This window comes from Lithobates pipiens, unplaced genomic scaffold (genome assembly GCF_037356315.1).
Source record: "Lithobates pipiens isolate NorthernLeopardFrog02 unplaced genomic scaffold, aLitPip1_a1.2 Scaffold_30, whole genome shotgun sequence".
Taxonomy (NCBI): domain Eukaryota; kingdom Metazoa; phylum Chordata; class Amphibia; order Anura; family Ranidae; genus Lithobates; species Lithobates pipiens.
The window spans coordinates 19,407,803-19,429,298 of record NW_027507791.1 but is presented as its reverse complement, the minus strand read 5'-3'; the positions used below and the strand labels follow the sequence as shown (position 1 = coordinate 19,429,298).

Sequence of the window (21,496 nt, the reverse complement as noted above, 5' to 3'; positions counted from 1 at the left end):
TTTTAAATACTGGAATGGCCGCTGTATGTTTTTGACACGCTGGCCACTGTCTGTCTACATGACATGCCTGATCAGGTAGGCAGATGGCGGTGACTTGAGTATAAACCGAGGGGGGCTGAAAATCTCAGCTTATACTCGAGTATATACGGTAAATAAATGTATTTTTCTGACTAAAACAAAATTCGGAAACTAAATATTTCAGTGTGCACATGTCTAATGTAGAGAAGAGAAGACTGCAGATAAAAGAAACTAATTATTAAGGAAGATTTGTTTTGGCTATCTGCATAATCTGGGGCTACTAGTATATATACATAAGGGTTTACAACCACTTTAATTGAGTAAACATGAGCCCGACATTTTTCTCCCTCATTTTGGATGGACTTCATTGTTGTTTTTCTGAAGACAAATATATTCAATCCTACACGTTTCGGTGGACACAGTAAAGAGACAGCAGACTACAGGATCTACATTTTTTTTTTATTGAAAAAAATAACTTAGTACAATAATAATATTTCTACAGCAAAATGGCCTCCCTACAGCCCACCACCTGTCCAGTAACATTACGGATTCAGGAGGAGCTGGAGACCAGGCTGAGAACATGAACTCAACATCGCCAACTCCTAGCAATCCGATTGGCTGCGTTTTCTGCCAGCCATAAATAAACCAGTGTTTAAGGCTTTAGGCCAACATGCTTTTTGTAACAAACAAGTTACAAGTAATAAACAGTGTTTCCCGTAAGACTGCACTTGTCCGTTCTTCAACTGGCTAAGAGCGCTGCAAAGGTTTAAGCATTTTAAGGTTAATCATCAGAGATTTATTGTCTATAGCTTTACAATTGCTGCCAACGCCATCTATTAGAACGATCAATAGCTTTTCCTAAGCAGTTTCAAATCTATAGCAGGTTGAGATACTTCATAAAATTGTCTATTATTAGCTTGGAAGGGGTTTCTTCCATCAATAAACCGCTTCCTGTGTTTCTGCATAAAGCTGAAAACAAAAATATGGATTGCCCTTTGCTGCTCTATCGGGCATTGCTTACTTCAAGGATCGCTGAACACAGAAACGTTCTCAGATGCTGGTCATTAAAGGTTTGTAATATTTATTCTGGATTTGGTCATTGCTAACAATGACCAGGCGGGTGGATAACTTAGTGTATGGCCAATAGCTTGTGGACAATTGACCATCACACTTATATGAGCTTGTTGGACTTTCCATTCCAAAACCATGGAGTTCCCTCACCCCCTTTACGGCTGGACCAGCCTCCACTGTGGGGCGACTTCCAAAAGATTTTGGAAGTGGGATTCTACCCCTCCCCCCCTCCCCCAATAAAACCACAAGCATTTATGAGGTCAAGTCATGATGTTGGATGACAAGATCTGGGGTAAAGTCAACCTTCCAAAATCAGCCCAAAGATGTTTAGTAGGGTTGAGGTCAGGGTTCTGTGCAGGACACTCGAGTTCAAAACTTTCCAAACAAAGGGTCGGTTTACTGTCCTTTAGAGTTCTGGGGGGGGGGGCAGACTGTGCCTATTGGAAGTAGAAATTGTCCTGGCATCAGTAAGAGTAAACAATGCAAAAAATTCCTCCAGTACATGTAAAAATGTAGAAGGGGAGAAATAGAGCCTCATTGTTGGTGTCAGTGAGAGCAATAGTTGACACCAATGGGAAAAATGTTTTGTTTGTGTCAGTGGGAGGAAAAGTGCCCCAACTTTGGTGTCAGTGGGGGGGGAATAGTGCCTCATCATTGGCACCAATGGGAAAAAAAGTGCCCCATTGTTGTCAGTAGCAGAAATGATGCTCCGTCGTTTGTGTCAGTGGAAGGAAAGGTGCCTTTAGGAAAAGCAAGGGGCCACATCTGGCCCATAGGCTACAGTTTGGAGGCCGCTGCTCCACACCTAACTTGGTCAAACTAGTTGACTTTTTTGGACATCCTGCCAAAAATCATGACCATTAGTATGGAGCCCGTTTGTGGCTATAACATCCTCCACTCCTCTAGGAAGGCTTTCTACAATATCTTGTGTCTTTGGGAATTTTTTCATTTGTGAGGTCAGGTACTGATGTTAGACGAGAAGACTTGGCTCACCATCACCATTCCAATTCACTCCAATGGTGCTCAGTAGGCTTGAGGTCAAGGCTCTGTGTAGACTGCTCGCGTTCCTACACACATAAACTGGTCACGCCCTGTCTTATGGAGCTGGCTTTGTGCACATCCATACTGAAACAGGTCTTCCTCAAACTGTTACCACAAAGATGGAAGAAAAAAATTAAATTAGAAACTTGATACTTCAGCGATCAGAAATCACGGGAACAGCCGCCATGCAAACCAAATATACCATGGGCACTGTGCAACCTAGACTGGAAGGATCAAGTGGCGCAGCCCTCCTTCAATCAGGGAATACAGTACTGTACTATAAAACAACAAGAAACAAAGAGGGTGCCTAGTACATTATCTCTAGCACTTTATTAAAAGATGAAAGAAAACATATTCTACTCACAAGCCAAATACGACTGGTAACACAAAGCATTGCTCTGAGGAAGGGGGAAACGTCCCCGAAACACGTTAGCTGGTATTGTTATCTACACATTCGTGGCAGAGCGGACTTCTGAACTCTGTGCTTTGTTATGTCACCATTTTAATTTGGCTTGAGTGTACAATATGTTTTCTTTTATGTTTTAATAAAGTGCTGGAGACAATGCACTAGGCGTTTACGCCCTCTTTATCTCTTGTTTTTTTTATACAAGGATGGATGGAAGAGCACAATTGTCTATAACAGTGGTCTCCAAACTGCAGCCTGGGGGAAGGATGCAGACCTTTGCTTGCATTTAGCTGGCCCTTGGGGCACCATTCCTCCCACTGATACAGGACACTATTTTGCCAACTGACATCAACAGTGGGGCACCATTTCGCCCACTAACACCAAAAATGGGGCACTATTCTTCCCAATGATCCCAACAATGAGGTACTATTCTTCCCCCAATACCAAATATGGCAGTGTTTATGTCCACTGATGCCAAGAAAACGTCCACTCACGCTGGCCACAGTTCAGCCCCCTAAAGTCTGAAGGACAATAAACTGACCCTTTGTTTAAACAGTTTAGAGACCCCCTGGTCTATAATGTCTTAGTATGCTGTAGCATTAAATTATACCCTTCCCTAAACTCGATTGTTTGCAGAGGGGTCCACATATTTTGGCCATACAGTATATATATAAATCAATAGTTTTACTAGGATTTGTAATTCTGTTTGGCAGGTCATATGCTTCACCTAACTCTGCCATACTGTATAGCCAGGAAGGTGATGCCATTGTAAAGCTCTAGACCAGTAATGGAGAACCTTGGCACCCCAGATGTTTTGGAACTACATTTCCCATGATGCTCAAGAACACTGTAGAGTGCATGAGCATCATGAGAAATGTAGTTCCAGAACATCTGGGGTGCCAAGGTTCACCATCACTGCTCTAGATCCTCCAGGGTCACTTCTCCACTATGCTCATTGGACAAACTACATGACCCTTCTAATGCCGCGTACACACGGGCGGACTGTATGGCAAACTTAGTCCGTCTAAACACATTTCAGCGGACAGTCCGCTCGTGTGTGTGGGCTTCAGCGGACTTTTTAGCGTGCAGTCCGGCGTACTAAGAATTTCGGATTTTTCGAAATTCTGTCCGTCGTACTTTGGTTTCAGCGGACAATCCGCTCGTCAGTATGCTAGTTCGACGGACTAAGAATGGCGCATGCCCAGAAAGGATTTACACGGCGGAAGGGTGCTTTGCTGTGTATTGGACTTCCTATTTCTAGTCCCGTCGTACGTGCTGTACACGTCATCGCGCAAGCTTTCGTCGGACTGTTTGGGTATCCCTGTGTGGTCAAGTCCGTTCAGTGGAAAGTATGACGGACTGTCCGTCGGATTGTATGACGGACTAAGTACGCCATACAGTCCGCTCGTGTGTATGCGGCATAAGTCATTGCCCAATGAAAAGACAGGTGACACCAGGTGAAGCTAAACCAGGATAGGCGGCGTCACGTTCAAAGCTGTGCAGCAAAATCTTCCAGTTGTGTGCGAGAATGACAAGACCGGCCAAAGAGCATTACTAGTCTTTTTCCAGGTAAAACAGTTGGCACATTTTGTTTGGATGAGTCCAGCTTTAATTCTGGAATGCTAATACCAGAAAAAGTATAAACGGAGGATAAAATAAATCCTCCTGTGGTTATAGAACGTTTGAAAATAGGAGCACATATAAAAATAAAATTATTGTGAAGTGCAATCTAATCTGATGGCTGTACTGATCCCCTTTTTTGGCTGATGAAGAAACTTTTTTTTTTTTTTCTTTTAGAGGTTGTTAGCCAATAGAACATCTACATTCTAATTGTCATAGCCCTATATTAATACCCGTAAGTCAGAATTACAATTCATATAGTCGGCAGTTAAAGAGAAGCTGTATTGAGAGAAGTATGGCAGCTGTCAAAGCTAATCTCCTTCCAATAATACCAGTTTCTAGTAGTCATGTGCTATTTGTTTTCGGTCAGAATATAAATTGGGACAAATTTTTGGTTATACATATGAATCTCCGAATTAAATAGTAACGAATTTTCATTGAAATTTGTTTAATTAGGTATATTAGTTTTCAAACTAATTCCAAATTTGATCGCTCGAAAAATTATCCAGCTGCTGCATCCTTAACAATTGGTGACTCATCAGCTGTCATAGGGATTCCCCACTGAGAGCTGAAATGTAAACAAAAAAATTACGGCAATTTGAAATTCTGAAATCAATACCAAGCCCTTTGGGTCTGGTATGGATTTTAACCGCTTGCCGAGAAGCTGCCGTCATTTTACAGCGCCAGATTGGCACGATCCCGCGAACCAGCGTAGCTATACGTTGGCTCACGGGATAGGTATAGCAGGTATGCGCCCGCTGCATTGCGGGGGTGCTGATGCTCGTGGCCGATGGTCGCAATGACCGCCAGCCATGAGCGATCGCGAGCACGAGGGACAGAACACGGAAGTGTGTGTGTAAACACAGAAGTCCCTGTTTTGTTCTGAGAGGAGTGACAGATTGTGTGTTCCTATTCACCAGGAACCACGATCTGTCACTTCCCGTAGTCAGTCCCCTCCCACTTCAGTTAGAATCACGTAGCAGGGAACACAGTAAACCCCTTGATCGCCCCCTAGTGTTGACTGCTTCCCTGCCAGTGACATTTTTACAGTAATCAGTGCATTTTTATAGCACTGATTGCTGTATAAATGCCATTGGTCCCAAAATGGTGTCAAAAGTGTCCGATGTGTCCGCCATAATGTCGCAGTCCTGAAAAAAAAAAAAAAAATTGCAGATCGCCGCCATTACTAGTAAAAAAAAATAATAATAATAAAAATGCTATAAATCTAGTCCCTATTTTGTAGACACTATAACTTTTGTGCAAAACAATCAATATACGCTTATTGCAATTTTTTTCTACCAAATTAGCTTTTACATTTTTTTAAAAAAATGGGGATATTTATTATAGCAAAAAGCACAAAATATTGTGTTTATTCAAAATTGTCACTTTTTTTTGGTGTAAAAAATAAAAACCGTAGAGGAGATTAAATACACCAAAAGAAAGCTCTATTTGTGGGAAAAAAAAGGACGTTTGTTTGGTTGCAGCGTCGCATGATCACGCAATTGTCAGTTAAAATGATGCAGTGCCAAAACTTCCGGGGCTGAAGTCATTAAAGCGGGATTTCACTGTGAAAAAAATTATTAAAAGCCAGCAGCTACAAATACTGCAGCTGCTGACTTTTAATAAATGGACACTCACCTGACCCAGGATCCAGCGATGTCGGCAGCCGAGGCCGATCGGCTCTCGGCTGCTGCCGCTGCCATTCTAGGTGAGGGAATCAGGAAGTGAAGCGCTGCGGCTTCACTTCCCGGTTCCCTACTGCGCATGCGCGAGTCGCGCAGCGCAATAGGAATTGTCTGCGCTGTCTCTGGGACCCGTGTGTGTGCCAGCAGACAGCGCGCATCGACAGGAAGAGGCATAGACTCCCGTGGGAGTCTATGTCCGGAAGTGGGTGCAAATACCTGTTTTAGACCCCCCTCCCCCCTGAAAGGTGGCAACTGTGACACCGGAGGGGGGGAGGGTTCCGATGAGCGGAAGTTCCACTTTAGGGTGGATCCCCGCTTTAAGGTGAACCCCACGCTAACATTTTTTAAAACCAGAGTGGGGCCCTCCCCAAAATCCCTACCAGACTCTTACCCGAGCGTTCTTTTGTTTACATTTTGACGGCATTCTATTGTTTACATTTCAGCTGTCAGTGGGGAAGCCCGCTGACAGCTGATGAGTCATCGGTTATTAAGGACACGTCAGCTGGCTTCCTGGCCCACACAGAATTCAAATTGATTGATCATTTTTCGGCCGAACCGAATTTCCGACAATTTGGAATTCGTTCAAAAATGAACAAAAATAAATGAAACAAAACTAAACAAATTCCGAAACGAAGATAGTAACATAATTAAGCTATCCGAAAGGAAACAAATTCTGTTCTGCACATGTCTAGTTTCTCTCTGGCTTCTATACTTAGTGAGTCGTTGAACAGAAACAAGAGTGCAATTAATAGGATCATAACTTCTGATCTGACTATTTGTTCCAGTTCAGAAACCACTGAAATTAATGGATTAGCATTTTCAGATTGAGAAGACAACAATGGCAACTTCCATATTTTCCCACGACTGCATACCTTTAACTGTATTGTATCAATTTTATGACATAATTCATTTAGAAATCATCCTGATCACTATCATTCTCGTGGTTGGAAGGAACGTTTTCCGTTTCTTCCTCACGCACAGAACACTCTTCAGCTTTGGACACTTGAATGATTTCCGAGAAGCTCTGTTCCAGGTCTTCAAGATCCTTAAGCTCATGGGCGATCTTCAAGTCATGTTCCAGCTCTGGCGGATCGGTCAGACCCATCTGGGAGAAGCTTCTCAGGTTTCCATCATTGTCTTCCAGGAGAACCTCATCCTCGGATGACATTTTTTCCAACAGCTGGGTGTTGTTTTGAGATTCAGAATGTGTCTCCCTGTCATCATCCTGCAAGCATAAGAAGCCATCTTTTTGTTGAGACGTGTCCAGCTCATCCTCGGGAAGGGGTAGAACAGCTTTAGGTGACTGGTGTGTGGCTTCAAAGTCCTGATCACTTTGAACATTGTTGCGGTCCAAATCTCCCTCTCCAAGGCAAGTTAGGGAACCACTTGGTCCTGGGTTGTCTTCTTCATCTATGCCAGTCTGAACATTGTCATTGAGATGCCCATTATCCTTTCCATCGCGGTATCTTAGGTTTGTAGCTTTGTAGTCCTCTACAGAAAAGTCTTGAGAAAGTAAACCATGATTTTTCATTGCATGAGGCAGGACGAAGGAATCTTTAACATTTCTGCTGGTGCTAAAGTTGTAGTCTACAAAAAGATCGAGTTTCTTCTCATCCCTGGAGTCCAAGTCAGCCCTAAGAATGTCCAGCAAGTGGCGCATTTTTCCCTGCAGACCAAACAGATAATGAAAGTAAATGACTTTGGCTGAGCTCATTCAATAAATAAGTTTTGCCTTGTAGTGGCGACAAAACAAAAAAAAAAACCTTTTCTGGCACTTTTTGTTTACAAGTTTAAAATTGCTTATAGCCTCCAAACATTATACAGTGCCTTGAAAAAGTATTCATACCCCTTGACATTTTATACATGTTGTCATGTTACAACCAAAAACATAAATGTATTTCATTGGGATTTTATGTGATAGACCAACACAAAGTGGCACATAATTGTGAAGTGGAAGGAAAATGATCAATGGTTTTCATTTGTTTTTACAAATAAATATCTGAAAAGTGTGGTGTGCAATTATATTCAGCCCCCTTTACTCTGATACCTCTAACTAAAATCTAGTGGAACCAATTGACCAAGTCACAGCCTTACAGATCCGAGCCATAGAGGCCTGATGATGCACCACCCAAGAGGCACTAATTGCCCTGGATGAGTGTGCTCTTAATATGAGAAGGAAGAATTTTCTTCTTTAACCACTTGAGACCCGCGCTATAGCCGAATGACGGCTACAGCGCGGATCTCCTTTGCCGGGACTACGTCTATTGACGTAGTCCCGTGCACGAGCGGCCTGCGCGCCCCCCTGAGGGGCGCGCGCGGCACGCTCTGTGATCGGCGAGTCTACGAGACTCGCCTGATCACCGATCCGTGCAAGGGGTCGATCCCGACCCCTTATCACGTGATCAGCTGTCAGCCAATGACAGCTGATCATGTGATATAACGGAGCCGGTAATCGGCTATTATTCCTCCTTGTGCTGACAGCGCGAGGAGAAAAAAAAAAGCCGATCACCGGCGGCCGTGATCGGGACATCAGTCCCGATCACGGCCAGCCCTGCCAGTGCCCACCTGCCCCCTGCCAGTGCCCACCTGCCCCCTGCTTTGCCACATGAATAAAAAATGTGTCCCCCCTGTCAGTGCCACCCAGCAGTGCCCACAGTGCCACCCAGCAGTGCCCACAGTGCCACCCAGCAGTGCCCACAATCTGCCTCAACAAAGGTGCTGCACCCCAGTGCCACATATCCATGCTCAGCAGTGCCGCCCAGCAGTGCCACCTATCAGAGCCACCTATCAGTGCCACCTGTCAGTGCCCATCAGTCCCATCTATCAGTGGTACCTATCAGTGCCCCTTAGTGCCATCTTATCTGTGCCCGTCTTTGCCTATCAGTACCGCCTTATCTGTGCCCATCGGTGCTGCCTTATCTGTGCCTATTAGTGCCGCCTTAACTATCAGTGCCCACCAGTGCAGCCTATCAGTGCCAACCAATGCAGCCTATCAGTGCCGTCTCATCAGCGCACTTCAATGAAGGAGAAAAATGACCTGTTTGCAAAATTTTATAACAAACTATTAAACATGATTTTTTTTTTTTGTATCTTTTTTTGTTTGTTTAGCAAAAAATAAAACTCCCAGCTGTGATTAAATACCACCAAAAGAAAGCTCTATTTGTGGGAAAAAAAATGATAAGAATGTCATTTGGGTACAGTGTTGTATGCCCGCGCAATTGTCATTCAAAGTGCATCAGCGCTGAAAGCTGAAAATTGGTCTGGGACTGAGGGGGGTTTAAGTGCCCAGTAAGCAAGTGGTTAAGCTGAAGCTTGATCAATCACTTTGACAAATCCATTTGGAAATAGTGGATCTTGACACTGCCTGTCCACATCTTGGACCTTCTGGCAGTACAAACAAAAGCTGTGTTTTTTGCGCCCTTAAATAGACTCTGATCGCTCTTACTACATCAAGAGAATGTAGTGCTTTCTCTTCCCCAGATAAGGCTCTGGAGAAAAAGAAGGAAGAATAATATCTTGGTTTAAATGAAAACCTGTTACCACTTTTGGAAAGAATTCAGGACGAGGACATAAAACCACCTCATCCTTATGCATGATAAAATATGGCTCTTACAAGACAGACCCGTTAGTTACGATACTCTTCTAGCAGAAGAAATGGCAAGCAGAAAAGATTATCTTTCTTGTCAAAGAATCAAGGGAAGACCAATTTTAAATCCCAAGGATTTAGAGGTGCCTTGATAGGGGGAATAAACCGTATTACCCCCTGAATTGATAGAAGTCAAGGTCAGCTTAATTTCAGATCCCATATGCAGGCTGTTAAACTCCTTGTCTGTAAGGTAGGATGAAATACAAGACCTTCTGCAAGAAGGTCTGGTTATAATGGCAGAGTCCAAAGGACTCCTACTGCCATCTTTATGATCTCGTTAAATTAAGATCTGCTGGGGCTGCCCTTTGTTCCTGCTTAATTCTACGGAGAAGGCGTGGAAGTAGCAGAACCACAGGGCTTTCACACTGGAATGGTACGCTAGCAGGGCGGTGAAATAAGTCCTGCTAGCCGCATCTTTGGAGCGGTGAAAGCAGCGGTGTTTTCACCGCTCCTAAACCGCTCCTACCCATTGAAATCAATGGGGCAGCGCGGCTATACCGTCGGCAAAGTGCCGCTGCAGCAGCGCATTGCGGGTGGTTTTAACCCTTTTTCGGCCGTTAGCGGGGGTTAAAACCACCCCGCTAGCGGCCGCAGACTGCAGCTAAAACAACGGTAAAGCGACGCTAAAAATAGCGGCGCTTTACCGCCAACGCCCGCACCGCTGCAGTGTGAAAGGGGCCTAATGGGGACTCCTCTACTGCATCCAGCTCATAAGAGAAATTAAATCACCTTCGGACCATTTCTCGGGGGAGCCAGTAAAAACAGTAAGCCTGAGAAACACCAGTGAGCAGCGTTTCTGAAAGCGATCCAGTGGCTAATGAGCTGCTCGGACTGCTTTCATGAGAAAGCCAGACGCCGGATGAAAAAAAAAAATCTCCAGGATTATGATGGCTTCAGCCATAACCCCAGTAAGCCACATGCAAGCCGCACGTATATAACAGTGAGGGAAAAATGTATTTGATCCCCTGCTGATTTTGTATATTTGTCCACTGACTAAAAAATGATCAGTCTATAATTTTATTGGTCGGTTTATTATAACAGTGACAGAATAACAACAAAAATATTGAGAAAAACGCATTTCAAAAAAGTTATGAATTGATTTGCATTTTAATGAGTGAAATAAGTATTTGAACCCTTGACTTAGTACTTGGTGGCAAAACCCTTGTTGGCAATCACAGAGGTCAGACGTTTCTTGTACCACCAGGTTCTCACACATCTCAGGAGGGATTTTGTCCCACTCCTTTTTGCAGAGCCTCTCCAAGTTATTAAGGTTTTGAGGCGGATGTTTGGTAACTGGAAACCTTCAGCTCCCTCCACGTATTTTCTATGGGATTAAGGTCTGTAGACTGGCTAGGCCACTCCAGGACCTTAATGTGTTTCTTGAGCCACTCCTTTGCTGCCTTGGCCATGCGTTTTGGGTAATTTTCATGCTGGAATACCCATCCACGACCCATTTTTAATGCCCTAGCTGAGGAAAGGAGGGTCTCACCCAAGATTTGATGGTACATGGCCCTGTCCATCATCCCTTTGACGTGGTGAAGTTGTCCTGTCCCCTTATCAGAAAAACAGTCCCAAAGCACCTCCATGTTTGATGGTGGGAATGGGGTTCTTGGGGTCATAGGCACCATTTCTCCTCCTCCAAACTCGATTTTGGTCTCATCTGACCACAACACTTTCACCCAGTTCTCCTCTGAATCATTCAGATGTTCATTAGCAAACTTCAGATGGGCCTGTATATGTGCTTTCTTAAACAGGGGGACCTTGCGGGGGCTGCAGGATTTCAGTCCTTCACGGCTTAGTGTGTTACCAATTGTTTTCTTGGTGACTATGGTCCCACCTGCCTTGAGATCATTAACAAGATTCTCCCGTTTAGTCACCTTCTCATGGTCACTGAAGCTCCAGGAGGTGAGATCTTGCATGGAGCTCCAGACTGAAGGAGATTGACAGTTAATTTGTATTTCTTCCATTGTCGTCATCCTCTCACCAAGCTGCTTGGCGATGGTCTTGTAGCCCATTCCAGCCTTGTGTAAATCTACAATCTTGTCCCCCGACATCCTTGGATGGCTCTTTGGTCTTGGCCATGGTGGAGAGATTGGAATCTCATTGGATTGCTTCTGTGGACAGGTGTCTTTTATACAGGTAAAAAGCTGAGATTAGGAGCACTCCTAATCTCAGCTCGTTACCTATATAGAAGACACCTGGGAGCCAGAAATCTTGCTGATTGATAGGGGGTCAAATACTTATTCCACTCATTAAAATACAAATCAATTTAAAATCTTTTTGAAACGCGTTTTTCTGGATCCTTTTGTTCTGTTTCTCACTGTTAAAATAAACCGACCATTAAAATTATAGACTGATAATTTCTTTGTCAGTGGGCAAACATACAAAATCAGCAGGGGATCAAATAAGTTTTTCCCCCACTGTAAGTATTGCGGTCAGCAAGTGGTTATGTCTGGCCAAAACATTTTTTTTTTGGTTTTGGATGGAGAGGAGAAGTTTTAGAACCCCTGACGAGTTTTTAAGGTACGGTGTTAGTCACCTAACGCCAAATCAAGTGCATGTACATCATTTGACATTAAATGGTATACCGGGATATGCCTGTAGCTACAGGCATCATCCCGCTATTGTTTTTCTACAGCCGATGCGACCTCCCACAGTGCCAGGGGGTTCCCAGATGTAAACAGCGCCATTTTTAAATTTGGAAAGCTTCTGATCACACCGATGTTATGAGCAGATGCTTTTAAGGGCAAAGGAGACATCTGGGATCTAATAGACCCCCGATCTCTCCGCAAAAAGTACCTGTCACTGCCTATTGCTGTCACAAGGGATATTTACATTCCTTGTGACAGCAATAAAAGTGATCTAAATTTATTAAAGCCCCCCCCCACACACACACACACACACACACACACACACACACACACACACACACACACACACACACACACACACACACACACACACACACGTGAGGTATTTCCATAAGCATCAAACTTTAAACAGTTTAAAAAAAAAAAATGTAAAAATCCCCCCTGTGCGCAAAGGTGAACGCACGCGCTGGTTCCACACACATACAGCGATCACAGCACACATATGAGTTATCGCTGCAAACATCAGCGCGGGAGCAATAATTCTAGCACCAGACCTCCTCTGTAACTCTAAACTGGTAACCCATATAGGCCTTTCATTTGTCACCTATGACAATATAGTTTGCCGCCATTCCACAAGCATGCGCAATTTTAAAGCAAAACATGTTAGGTATCTATTCAGCGTAACACCATCTTTTAAAATTTACAAAAAATTTGGCATTATATTATTCACTAAAGGCATTATTTCCCAAAAATTTGAGTTAAAAAACCTGCACAAATACCGTGTGACAAACCCACCATTTTATTCTCTAAGGCCTCTGCTAAAAATATATACTGTTTGGGGGTTCTAAGTAAATATATAGCAAAAAAAAAAAAAAAGAGATTTTTACAGGTAATCAAAATGTTTCAGAAAAAAGGCCTATTCTTGAAGTGATTAGAAAGAGATCTACTCCTTTTCTGTCCTGGTGACAACAATTTTACCAGATAGGAAGAAAGGGAAATATGCATCAGGGACAAAAGACAGCAATAAAAATCTGACAGGGGTTCTATGCTTGCCATACTCTACTAAAAATGCACTTTTCTGTTTGTCTATGTTGCTTTTGAAGAAAAAAAAAAAGGAGGCACCGTGATCATTACAGGCATTGAGCCACCATGACCATTAGAGGCATTGAGCCACCATGGCCATGAGAAGCAATGAGCCGCCATGGCTATTGGAGGCACCAAGCCCCTTTGATCATTAGAGGCATTGGGCCACTATGGTCATGGGAAGCCATGAGAGGCAATAAGCCACTATGACCATTACGGACATTGAGCCATCATGACCATGAAAAGCAATGAGTTAACATGACTATTTAGGACAAAGAGGCATCATGACCATATAAATCAAAGAGGCACCATGACTATTAGAGGCATTGAGCCGCCATAGCCATGGGAAGCAATGAGCCGCTGTGACCATTAGAGGCACCAAGCCACTTTGACCATTTGAGACATTGGGCCACCATGACCATAATAAATGATGATCCACCAAGACCATTACAGGCATTGAGCCACGATGACTTTAGGTTGGACTTAAAGGACTTGTGTCTTTTTCAACTTCACCTATTATGTAACTATGACCATGAGAAGCAATGAGCCACCATGACCATGAGAAGCAATGAGCCACCATGACCATGAGAAGCAACAAGCCACCATGACCATGAGAAGCAACGAGCCACCATGACCATGAGAAGCAACGAGCCACCATGACCATGAGAAGCAACGAGCCACCATGACCATGAGAAGCAACGAGCCACCATGACCATGAGAAGCAACGAGCCACCATGACCATGAGAAGCAACGAGCCACCATGACCATGAGAAGCAACGAGCCACCATGACCATGAGAAGCAACGAGCCACCATGACCATGAGAAGCAACGAGCCACCATGACCATGAGAAGCAACGAGCCACCATGACCATGAGAAGCAACGAGCCACCATGACTATGAGAAGCAATGAGCCACCATGACCATGAGTGACAGATAAGGGTGCCAAATGGGCTATTTAAGCTGGATCAGCACCCGGGATCAGTGCTGTCTCGTCTACAGCGTTCTGCGATTGTCCTGTTCCCTGTTACTTGCATCTGCTCTCGAAATACTACCTGGTTTGCTCCTAACTTTTCCAGCTCTCCATCTGCATCAATGCCAGCTTGTTCTTCTCTGACCATTCTCCTGCCTCCACATCTGTACCTGATCTGATCGCTCTGTGTATGACCCAGCTTGTCTAACTCTGCTTACGCTCCAGTCCATTCGGAGCTACCAAGTTGCAAGCACCTGTCCATCTGCCACTGGGCCCTGCTCTTCGGTTAACTACGTCCAAATATTAGCCTGCCCTCGGGACATCCGCTGCCATGTGACGTACTACTCAACCAACAGCCCAGCCACCAGCACAACTACCAACACTCATGTGGCTCTTGCACTCCTACACCATCTGTATACTCTACCGGGGGCCCCAAGTCAGAGGTGTAAGAGAGGCCTTCCTCTGCATAAAGCAGGCTCTACACACCAGTTACGTGACACCATTAGAGGCATTGAACCACCAAAAGCAACATAACCAAAAAGCACCAAAGGCCATATAAGACAAATAGGCACTATAACCATTAGAGGCATTGAGCCACCATGTCCATGAGAAGCATTGAGCCATCATGACCATGTAAAACAAGGAGCAATCTTACCACATCTAAACGATGTCTATTTTCTTCAAGGTGACGTTCAAACACCCGATCTAGAATTCTGAAAAATAAAACCCATCATCACATAACATACCTATAATTTGAAAATAAAACCCCTCAACCATCCCAAATCTATAAGCACTCACCTGTCCGAGAACAATCCCAGGGACAAGATTTCATTGGTCACATCAGCCACGAATTCCAAGTAAGCCAACTCTTCCTCTCTAAAGTAAAAAAAAAAAAAAAAAAAAAAAAGAAGATTTATCTGGTAACAGTTTGGATTGCTAGGGATATTATTAATAAAAATACAGCTACTCAATCTAAATTCTATCATTTAGGTTGTTCTTAACGGAAAATTCCTCTTCTATGAAACAATTCTATATTATTACTGGGCAAAGCATTTTGTGATTTAAGGTAGAACTCTAGGCAAAACTGTTTTTTTGGTTTCATTTTGGATAGAGCAAGGGAGGGTTATAACCCCCTGTCATTTTTTATCTGTGTCCCATCTGGTCTGCATACAAGTTACAATGGTAATGACATCACTCTGAAGCTTGAACAGGTTCAGTTTCATCTCCCCTGGAACTAGCAAACAGAGCAATATCCAACAGAAAAGCTGCTTCTATTTTGTCGGGTTATCACACAGGCATTTGCTTAAAGTGTTCCTAAACCCACAGCAGTAAAACCAGCCTGTATATACAGTAAAGCATGCTTGTTATACTCACTGTGGAACCTAAGGGCTTAATCCTACGCATCGTATAAAAAGGCTGTTTGATCCTGTCTTCTATGATCCACCCCTTCTTCCACTGTCCCCAAACCCTCTCCCGATAAGACGGAGCCCTAGGAGGCACTCTGCACATGCTCAGTTCGGTGTGTATAGCTAGAGAGTTCTTGTTTTTTCTTGGGATGGTGCATGTGATCAGCACAGGTCCAATCAGCACTGTCCAGAGAGAGTCAGGGGCCATACAGACTCATAGGACAGTTAGAGGAGAATGAAAACTCCTCTTACAAGCTTTAACCAGACTGCTGATGAGAAAAGGTATTTAGCAGTTCATATTTACTAAAATAATTGCATTTGCATGTTCTGTGTACTGTGGAGACCAGATATAGTGAGTGCCGGGTTCAGGGTTTAGTAACACTTTAATGAAAAGGTCTCACATCCTTGTAAAGAGAGTAGTCACAACTTGAGTTGAGAGAAAATACATTTAGACAGAGTTCTGGCATATTCTTTGTTATAGCCTTCATTTAATTCAAGCTTCAGATGTCAAATCCAATCCTTGAATCGGGGTTCATAAATACAAATACAATATTCTTAAACACTTGTCAGTGGGTCGTTATTTAAAATTTTACTCATGTAAAAATCTGCAATTTTGTTTAGCAAGAAATGACTTTAAACCCCCAAATAAATTATATATATTCTCTGGAAGCAGAGGCCCTGTAGAATAAAATGGTGGCCGTTTTTAGTATGTCGTAGAATATTTGAGGAACTGCTTATCAAAAAATATGTATTTTCAGGAAAAGGTACACTAAAATGAGCACAATGTTCTACCCAGATTTTGGTAAAATATATAAAAATTGGGTTGTGTTGAGTAAAAAGATACCAAATGTGTCCAGCCTTAAAATTACATGCGCCCGTGAAACTGCAAAAAATATTGTACCCAAAATTGTCGCTAGGTGACACAAAATAAATACAATTCGGTTAGGGGTTTACATCCACTTTAAGGACATAAGAGGTTGTATACAGTGCCTTGAAAAAGTATTCATACCCCTTGACATTTTCCACATTTTTCATGTTACAACCAAAAATGTAAATGTATTTTATTGGGATTTTATGTGATAGACCAACACAAAGTGGCACATAATTGTGAAGTGGAAAGAAAATGATAAATGGCTTTCAACATTTTTTACAAATAAATATGTGATAAGTGTAGGGTACATTTGTATGGCGCCCCCCTGAGTCAATACTTTGTAGAACCGCCTTTCACTGCAATTACAGCTGCAAGTCTTTCTGGGGATGTCTCTACCAGCTTTGCACATCTAGAGAGGGACATTTTTGCCCATTCTTCTGTGCAAAATATCTCAAGCTCTGTCAGATTGTATGGAGAGTGTCTGAACAGCAATTTTCAATTGGATTTAGGTCTGGACTGTGACATTCTAACACATGAATATGCTTTGATCGAAACCATTCCATTGTAGCTCTGGCTGTATGTTTAGGGTCGTTCTCTTGCTGGAAGGTGAACCTCCGCCCCAGTCTCAAGTCTTTTAAAGACTCTTATGCCCCATACACATGGTCAGACATTCCGACCACAAAATCCGTCAGATTTTTTCCAACAGATTTTGGCCGAAACTTGTGTTGCATACACACGGTCGCACAAAGTTGCCGGAAAATCTGATCGTTCTGAACGAGGTGACATCAAACACGTACATCAGGACTATAAACGGGCCAGTAGCCAATAGCTTTCGTCTCTTAGTTTATTCTGAGCATGCGTGGCACTTTGTCGGAATTGTCTACACACAATCGGAATTTATGTGATCGGATTTTGTTGTCGGAAAATTTTAGATCCTGCTCTCAAACTTTGTGTATTGGAAAATCCGATGGAAGTCAGATGGAGCCCAAATCCGGTCGGATTTTCCAACAACATGATCCGATCACACATTTTCCGTCTGAAAATCCGACCATGTGTACTGGGCATCACAGGTTTTCTTCTAAGATTTTCCTGTATTTGGCTCCATCCAACTTCTCATCAACTCTGACCAGCTTCCCTGTCCCTGCCGAAGAAAAGCATCCCGACAACATGATGCTGCCACCACCATGTTTCACGGTGGGGATGGTGTGTTCAGGGTGATGTGCAGTGTTAGTTTTCCGCCACACATAGCATTTTGCTTTTAGGTTAAAAAGTTCAATTTTGGTCTCATCTGACCAGAGCGCCTTCTTCCAAATGTTTGCTGTGTCCTCCACATGGCTTCTCATAAACTGCTAATGGGACTTCTTGTGGCTTTCTTTCAACAATGGCTTTCTTCTTGTCACTCTTCCATAAAGGCCAGATTTGTGGAGAGCACCAATAGTTGTCCTGTGGACAGATTCTCCCACCTGAGCTGTGGATCTCTGCAGCTCCTCCAGAGTTACCATGGGCCTCTTGGCTGCTTCTCTGATGAATGCTCTCCTTGCCCGGCCTGTCAGTTTAGGTGGACGACTATGTCTTGGTAGGTTACCAGTTGTGCCATACTCTTTACATTTTAGGATGATGGATTGAACAGAGCTCTGTGAGATGTTCAAAGCTTGGGATTTTTTTTTATAACCTAACCCTGCTTTACACTTCTCCACAACTTTATCCCTAATCTGTTTGGTGTGTTTCTTGGCCTTCATGATGTCGTTTCTTCATCAAGGTTCTCTAACAAACCTCTGAGGGCTTCACAGAACAGCTGTATTTATACTGAGATTGAATTACACACAGGTGGACTCTATTTACTAATTAGTAGGGATGGGCTCCGGCGTGTTCGCACAGCCCACGTGCAGAGCCTGCCAGGAAGTCAGCACTGCACTGCGCTAATCACAGGCAGTGAGACAGTGTCCCGATGTGCGGCTGCAGAGATCAGGAAATGTCTCTCTGCCTGAAGTGCCGAATTCCTGGCAGGCTCTGCACGTTGTCTGTGCGAATACACCAGAGCTCATCCCTACTAATTGGGTGACTTCTGAAGGGAATTGGTTCCATTAGATTTTAGTTAGGAGTATCAGAGTAAAGGGGGCTGTATACAAATGTACCCGACACTTTTCACATATTTATTTGTAAAAAAAAAAAAAAAATGAAAACCATTTATCATTTTCCTTCCACTTCACAATTATGTGCCACTTTGTGTTGCATAAAATCCCAATAAAACACATTTACGGCTTTGGTTGTGACAAAATGTGGAAAATGTCAAGGGGTATGAATCCTTTTTCAAGGCACCGTAGAAAACCTATTTCTTGAAAACTTACTCAGAATGAATCCTCTGCATTGTGGGAGATGGAGATTTCAATTCATTATAAGAAATCCTGGGAAGACAAGGAATATATTTCAAAATGCTGGAATATAAATAACAGGACATATTCTACTATAATTGAGATCATTTAAATATACATATATAATGATTAACACCTCAACACTGCCTCCCTGTTGCCCTTGAAGTAGCCTTTAATGCCCAGGAGGTGACGCAGCTTTTGTATCATGTGACCACTCTGATTGGCTCTCACAGAGGTCACATGATTGGGAGCCCATCCGCTGGCTACTGTTTAGAAGCTGTGATGTGACAGCTCGGTCAGTATGCTTGGAGCACTCAATGAGTGCGATCCGAGCACACAATCACCTGCCACCGCGCACAAGTATGCGCGGCAGCTGGCCATTAAAGCGGTAGTAATCCACAGGTTTTTAATATTTTTTAAACCTACAAGGCAAAGTTATAATGTGCTAGTATGCATTGCATACTAGCACATTATGTGACACGTACCTTAAAATGAAGCCCTCCTGCGGCACGTTGTCACTGCTGATAAGGCTTCCATCTTCACCCAGTCTTCCTTTTGGGATGGCGGGCTGTGGTTCTTTGATTGGATGAGCCGCAATGACGTCACTTCCACGCGTGTGCGAGAACGGCTGTTCACGGCACAGGGCTCTGGAGGAATGTCGCGGTATTCTGTTCCTTCAGAGCGCATGCGCCGGTGACGTCACCAGTGGCTTCACAAGTAAATATCTCCTAAATGGCGCACGTTTAGGAAATATTTACTTTACCTATAGGTAAGCCTTATTATAGACTTACCTATAGGTAAAAATCTTCCATTGGAGTTTAATCCCACCTTAACCACTTGCCTACCGGGCACTTACACCCCCTTCCTGCCCATTTTTCAGCTTTCAGCACTGTTGCACTTTGAATGACAAATGCGCGGTCATACAACACTGTACACAAACACATTTTTTATAATTTTCTTCACACAAATAGAGCTTTCTTTTGGTGGTATTTAATCACTGCTCGTTTTTTTTATTTTATTTTTTATTTTTATTTTTTTTGTAAAAGATAAGAGACCAAACATTGTGGAAAAAATTTTTTTACTTTTTTCTGTCAGTAAATTTTGTAACTGTAATTTTTCGCCTTCACTGAGGCGGCACTGATGAGGTGACACTTATGGGCACTGATGAGGAGGCACTAATATGCCGCACTTATGGGCACTGATAGGTGGCACTGATGGGTACTAATAGGTGACACTGATGGGCATTGATCAACAGCAGTGATGGGCATTGATGGGCAGCACTGATAGGTAGCACTGACTGGCATCACTAATGGGCACCGATTGCTGCCACTGGTGGGCACTGATTGGTGACACTGTATTGCTATATTGTAATAAGGGCACTGATAAACAGTGCCCTGATTACATTCCTAGATGCCCCCCTACATGGAGATGCCACTGATCAGCTCTCCTTGTCACACACTCTGTCAGTGTGAGGCGTGGAGAGCCGATTACTGGCATCTCCATGTTTACATGTGACCGGCTGTGATTGGACACAGCCGATCACATGGTTAAAGAGCCGCGGATGCGGCTCTTTACAGAGATCAGGGTCGCGCCGTGTCCTAACATCATGGCACATCCACGATCGTTGCGCACCCCAGTGCCATCGTGTGACGTCGTCCCAGAACAAAAGCCACACTACCGTGCCGTCATTTGATGGTGGGTGGGCGGCAAGCAGTTAAAGATCAGCGGCTAACCAGCCCAGCACGAATGTCTAATGAAGACTAATACCTGGAGGCGGAGCGTCGGTATTGGTCAGTGTCATCCTCCTCTTCGCTCAGAAGGGAATTTTCTGGATCTTCAACCTAAAAATGTACAAAGACAGAATTTCAGCAAAAAAACAAAGGAACAGAAGGTGCCCCAACCTAGCGCAATACCTTTGCGATAGCTTTATTTGTGTAAGACAGTTGTATACTCAAAAACAACATTAGCAATAAGGCATATCGAAGTCCACAATGGAATTGAAGCAGCCTGGCCTGCTAGGACAAGTCCGAAATGTGAGGAGACCATCCAAACGCCTGACGCGTTTTGAGGGGGTGTTCACTCGCTTCCTTTTTTTTTGTATTTCCTTTGGGTTTCCCCCGGCCTGCAGGGGGGCAGCAAAACCGACGCAAAAATTGGATCCGCTGAAGAGTACAGATTGTCTTTGGGCAGTTCTCTTCACTTTTCTCTTCTCTCAGGAGATTGGTCTTGTTGTGTTTACAGAATTTCAGCAGCCCCATTATTCTGGCCAAAGGAAGGCAGATAAAAACAGCCATGGAGACATCTGACCATCCTCACTGGACCCGTTTTCAGTGCACAATGCTGCCTACGGATCAAGTCCGGATCACATGAATCAAGTTGAGTCTGCCATCGGGGGCACCAAAAAACGACCACCACTTTTCCTAATGAACGTTGCTTCCTTGATGGTCTAATTGTAGGATCTTGTTCACTGGTGAGGAATCTTGCGGGTTAGGGCTTAGCTAACATGACACGGCCCTAAACTCCTTCTGTTAGGAAGGAGAAACTTTGCACGGTTGCTGGCTTTCAATCCTGGTTGTCTCTAACATCTCCAATCCCCATTGATAATCAGAGTAGATGCAAACCAAAAAGAACAACCTCCTGAGCTCAAGAGAAATGTTCAGGGAAATAGCGAACTACCAATCTTCAGCCACTCCAATAGTGGTAAGACTTTGCAGCC

At 43.6% G+C, this 21,496-nt stretch overlaps 1 protein-coding gene across 1 annotated transcript in view; it reads right to left on the bottom strand.

Moving 5' to 3' along the window:
• Positions 1–456: 456 nt before the first annotated feature.
• Positions 457–21,496, bottom strand: part of SPATA7 (spermatogenesis associated 7) — a 79,119-nt gene continuing 58,079 nt past the window's right edge. The window contains exons 8-12 of the mRNA XM_077463734.1: positions 20,548–20,621; positions 18,757–18,813; positions 14,930–15,007; positions 14,787–14,844; positions 457–7,507 (exon numbers count right to left, since the gene is read on the bottom strand). Of these exons, the coding sequence (XP_077319860.1) occupies positions 6,752–7,507; positions 14,787–14,844; positions 14,930–15,007; positions 18,757–18,813; positions 20,548–20,621 (1,023 nt within the window). The 3' untranslated portion in view covers positions 457–6,751. The remainder of the gene's footprint in view (positions 7,508–14,786; positions 14,845–14,929; positions 15,008–18,756; positions 18,814–20,547; positions 20,622–21,496) is intronic.